The sequence below is a fragment of the Tachysurus vachellii genome, chromosome 19, assembly GCF_030014155.1.
Source record: "Tachysurus vachellii isolate PV-2020 chromosome 19, HZAU_Pvac_v1, whole genome shotgun sequence".
NCBI lineage: Eukaryota > Metazoa > Chordata > Actinopteri > Siluriformes > Bagridae > Tachysurus > Tachysurus vachellii.
The window spans coordinates 21,577,967-21,582,966 of NC_083478.1; the positions used below are offsets into that span (position 1 = coordinate 21,577,967).

General features: G+C 44.5%; 1 protein-coding gene across 1 annotated transcript in view; it reads right to left on the reverse strand.

Moving 5' to 3' along the window:
* Positions 1–148: 148 nt before the first annotated feature.
* tent5ab (terminal nucleotidyltransferase 5Ab) overlaps positions 149–5,000 on the reverse strand; it is a 5,082-nt gene continuing 230 nt past the window's right edge. The window contains exons 2-3 of the mRNA XM_060894301.1: positions 3,424–4,401; positions 149–2,004 (exon numbers count right to left, since the gene is read on the reverse strand). Coding sequence (XP_060750284.1) covers positions 1,204–2,004; positions 3,424–3,831 — 1,209 coding nt within the window. The 5' untranslated portion in view covers positions 3,832–4,401 and the 3' untranslated portion in view covers positions 149–1,203. The remainder of the gene's footprint in view (positions 2,005–3,423; positions 4,402–5,000) is intronic.

Below are 5,000 nucleotides of genomic sequence, written 5' to 3' on the forward strand. Positions count from 1 at the left end.
ACACACACACACACACACACACACCTAATTTCTGTAATGCAATTAACAGTCCTTGCTGACCAGCAGTGGAAACCCCGCCCCATTATATTCCCTTTATACTGTTATAATACCACATAATCACCCCCCCCCCCCCCCCACATCACCCCCGACACACACACACACACACACACACACACACAAACTGAACCAAGTCTTTAAGGTCACTTCATTGTGTTTGTCTCGTTCCAGGCACTTGGTCTCAGAGTTCTATCTACAGTCTGGTGTCTTGAAGATCTCTTTGGTTCTTCATCTGGAGGTCCAGTGATCCAAGTGTCATCACTTTTCTCCTTTTTGTCCTTTTCGTCATCACCATGGTGACACATCTTGGTGACAGATTTTCCAGACAGTAAAGAGAGAAACTCCTTTAGTCTATACATCGCTTCAGTGAATAAGCCACATTAATATAATGAGCCTGGAACTGAAGTGGAAAGAATTAGTCTAAAAGTCTTAAAAGTTCTGTACAATTCAGGATGCTAGTAAATGAGTGTGTTATAGTTTAGCTAAGATTGGAACAAGAAGATCTGCTGCAGTGTGGAAACACACACACACACACCCCGTTCCTAATCAGAATCAGAGCTCGATTCTAGCTCTCAGGCTCGAGTTGTCAGTGTTTTAGATTCTGGCTTTCACTGGAAACTGAACCGAGTGACCTTCTCTCTCCTCTCTCTCGGTTCTTGTCTCCCACCATCTTGTTCTCCTCCTTTATTTCTTGTGTAAAAAGTAATTTATGAACATTGTTTTATAGCCAGAAAGGTGTGGACTCGAATTCTTCTCTGTATTTATTATCTCTGTATTTATTACCTCGAGACAGCAGACCAACTCGGAGGCATGGAGATCGTTTGACTGTGACGTCCTCATTAGATCCCTGCTTCGTGATTGGTTAATGTACAGGAACAAAAAAACAAAAGACGTCTCAAATGGACTTGATGTTTCTCTAAAAATGTTAAAAGAATGTTTTGTCTTGACTGATCAGTTTTCAGAATCTTTCATAAGAATCAAATTCTGCTTCATGTTTTAAAGAGCAATAAAAGCAGAGGAGAACAATCCAGAGCCCAGAAAGAAAGTCTGTTTCCTGTTCTTCACATGATCCCGGTCGGTCTGTGGTGCTGTCTATCATTAGCTCCACTCTGATTGGTTGGCATGGAAACTGTATGTCAGCATGTCTCAGATGAACAAACAGAACCAGACTTGTCCTGATTGGTCCGTGTTGCAGGTGAACACGTTTTGCACCTGAGCCACGCTGTAGTTGCTGAAGTTCCTGTCTTTGATGTATGGAGCAGGCTGGTAGTAACACGTGACGTTTTCCACATTTGGGACGTGGCTGTGTTCAGCCAGCGCTCTTACAGCCATCGCAGCAATGATCTCAAGCACTCGGCATCTCTCGCGGTTCATCAGACACGCGCTGCTCTCTCGCACCACGCCGTGCAGCATGCTCAGGTACGCAAATTTACACTCCTCCTGCCCGACAAAATGGCTCTGGAGGTAGGACTCAAGCTTCCAATGCTGCTCAGATGCCCCAGGGAAGTCAATGAAGAAGCGAGAACACATGTAGCGCTGAAGCAGCTCGCGGTAGTCGCCTTTCTCCCAGAGATTCGGGGCACGGAAGCCTCGCAGCATCAGGTGGCAGTATTTCAGCAGGCCGCCGCCACGGATCTCTTCAGGGTTGTGTGTGACAATGAGACGCTGTTGGAGGTGATCCAGAGCCTCAGAGAAATCGCCATAGACGCTCTCGGCCATGACGGACGGGTGGAACGAGGCGTTCATGACGTTCTCCAGAGAGCACTCGTAGAACAGAAGTAGCGAGTCCAAGCGGATCTGGAATGAATCAACGCTGAACTCGAACTGACGTCGCAGAGAGTCAACAAACTTCAGCTCCACGTTCTTCCCGCTGTTATTGGACAGAGAGATGAGACTCCAGCGGTCCGAGTCATTACACACCTTTACCATCTTCTGAACATACGCCTCCTGAAAGAGAGAGAGAGAGAGAGAGAGAGAGAGAGAGACAGAGTAAAGGAGGTTTTGAACATTAACGTGTTCTCTTATGTAAAATGTGAGAGGTTCTTGGCTTCCTAAATTGGATGTAGTTTGGAACGTTTGGGATGGAAAGAGCTCTTGACGGTTCTCTTGCTTGTCTGAATGTTGGAAGTGTGTAGATAATAAAGTGTTAGTGAGCGTTGGACTATACAGTCACTCAATGACGTAATGTCTGGGAGTGAGACTGGTTCCTCCATCACATGAGGATCACATGTTGGAGAACGTGACACGGTCTGAGAGTTTGTGTGTCGAGACCTGAAAATAAAAAATAAGGATAGAGAGAAAGCGACTGAGCGCTAGGAGAAGTAAAAGCACTGAGTGAAGGTTTATTTCAATTTCCAAAACATGTGCAGTGGAATTGTTTCAGTGATGAGAGACAAGTGCGATGTGGAGAATTTATCACTCTTCATCCACACCAAATAGTGAAAGCAGAACACAGTGTTTATGTCTTATCACTTCCGCTTCCTTCCACAAACCCACAAGTTCTCTAATGTGCTATTACAGAAGGTGTTGATTAATTTTCTGTGACAGCTCTTCCACAGAAATGTGCAGCGTGAGAGAGCGCTGTGTGTGTGTGTGTGTGTGTGTGTGTGTGTGTGAGAGTGTGTGTGTGAGTGGTGTGTGTGTGTGTGAGTGGTGTGTGTGTGTGAGTGGTGTGTGTGTGTGTGTGTGTGTGTGTGTGTGTGTGAGTGGTGTGTGTGTGTGTGTGTGTGTGTGAGTGGTGTGTGTGTGTGTGTGTGTGTGAGTGGTGTGTGTGTGTGAGTGGTGTGTGTGTGTGTGTGTGTGTGTGTGTGAGTGGTGTGTGTGTGTGAGTGGTATGTGTGTGTGTGTGTGTGAGTGGTGTGTGTGTGTGTGTGTGTGTGTGTGTGTGTGTGTGTGTGTGTGTGTGAGTGGTGTGTGTGTGTGAGTGGTATGTGTGTGTGTGTGTGTGTGAGTGGTGTGTGTGTGTGTGTGTGTGTGAGTGGTGTGTGTGTGTGAGTGGTGTGTGTGTGTGTGTGTGTGTGTGTGTGTGTGTGAGTGGTGTGTGTGTGTGAGTGGTATGTGTGTGTGTGTGTGTGAGTGGTGTGTGTGTGTGTGTGTGTGTGTGTGTGTGTGAGTGGTGTGTGTGTGTGAGTGGTATGTGTGTGTGTGTGTGTGTGAGTGGTGTGTGTGTGTGTGTGTGTGTGTGTTTATGCAGACTCTGTTAAATAAATGTTACCATATTGATGATTTCACACTGTTCAGTATGTGCAGCAGAGTTGCATCATGGGTAATGATCTTCTCTCATTTTCTCAGTTCTAACATTTGTTGCTTAAAATTGTCATAATTCTGGTAAAATACAGATGATTATTCGGGACGGAGCCGAGTTACCTTTAGTGTGAGTGGCGTTATTTTGGTCTTGTTCACTATTGCAGGCAGGAAGTCCAGGAGAGCATTCAGCACTATGTCCTTGATAGTCTGGAAGTCCAGCTCATCCTTTAACTTGGTGCAGAAGATCAGGTCCAGGTCTTTATAGCCCAAGCCGTTGTCCTCGTGCAGGACGTGGCTAGCGGCCGAGCCGTTTAGCCGAACCTCACGTACGGAGATGTTCTGCTCAAACATTCTGCGACGCACAGCTTTAACGATGTCCCGTGGCTTCATCTGCAGCGTGGGGAAACTCCACCGGCCGTGGATGGGGATTGACTCAGTGAGGACGGTGTCCAAACGCTTCACCTGCTCCCAGTTCAGTATGCAAAAGCTGCTGTGCTTCCTCTCCTTCCACTCCTTATCCACGTCCATGATGATTTAATGACGAGACTCACTGAAAAAATGATTGTTTTTAAACAGGAACTTGAACAAATCAACCATTATGTTGTAATTTTTCAGTCATTTCTGTTATTATTAAATGCTTTAAAAAGGGAACTGGATGAAAAAATCAAGAACAAATCCAGTCCAAAAAAACATCCAAAAAAAAAAGCCTGTGTTTGTGATCTTGGCTCAGCTAGCTGTTAGCATGTCAGGGGTTAATTATGCTGTAAGAGTTTGTCCAGCGCTCATAAAGTAAAGTCACCAATGTGTGTTACTGAAGACATCATATGTTTCCACACTGACAATCATGAACACTTTGATTCACTGAAACAGGTTTGATGAGGATCAGAAGAATGGTTTTGGGTGGAATTTTATTCAGTCCCTGTTAGAGATTAAGGCTGAATCGGTCGTCTGATGAAACACGACTTATTCCATCCGAACTGTACTGCAGTGTGTGTTTAGGGGAGGGGTTCAGTGTCCTATCGTTTGCTTGTCCTCTGTTTGAAGCAGCACAGTCTTCACTGGATGTCAGTAGACCTTCATCTTCACGTGGCTGTGGTTCTGGAGAAAGAGAAGGTATAAAAAAATTTTTTTGAAAGAGCGAGTAGAGGGGTGTCAATACTTTACGCAGCGTGATGAAGAAATGGTCATTGTGTGTAATACTTTTATAAAGGTGTCATAAACACCACGTAACGATGAGCCCAGTGTTCAGACTGCTGTGTTAGAGTAGAATTAACACTTCTACTGAATTAAGTATTTGTACTTAATGTATAATTGAGTCCTGAATGAACACATATAGACCAGAACGTATGCACTGTGGAATTAACACCTGTAGCATTATTCTAATTAATGCATGCAGGGATGAATGAACACCTACAACACAGAATATTAGAGTACAGAGTTGATGCCCACAGTGTAAAAGTGAGCTATGTTTCATTAACACGTGCAGCTGTATTCACAAAGCACTCACGTGTAAAGTACCGAATTAACTGCAGAATTAAAACATTCAACACTGAACAATTAAACACATGCAGCATTTACGCTTCCTGTACTGAATTAACACCCACTGTGTAGAATTCAATTTTACAGTAATTAACACCTACACTGTAGAACTGACTGTCACAACACTGTGTGTTCAGTGTGTAAATGTGTGCTAAAAT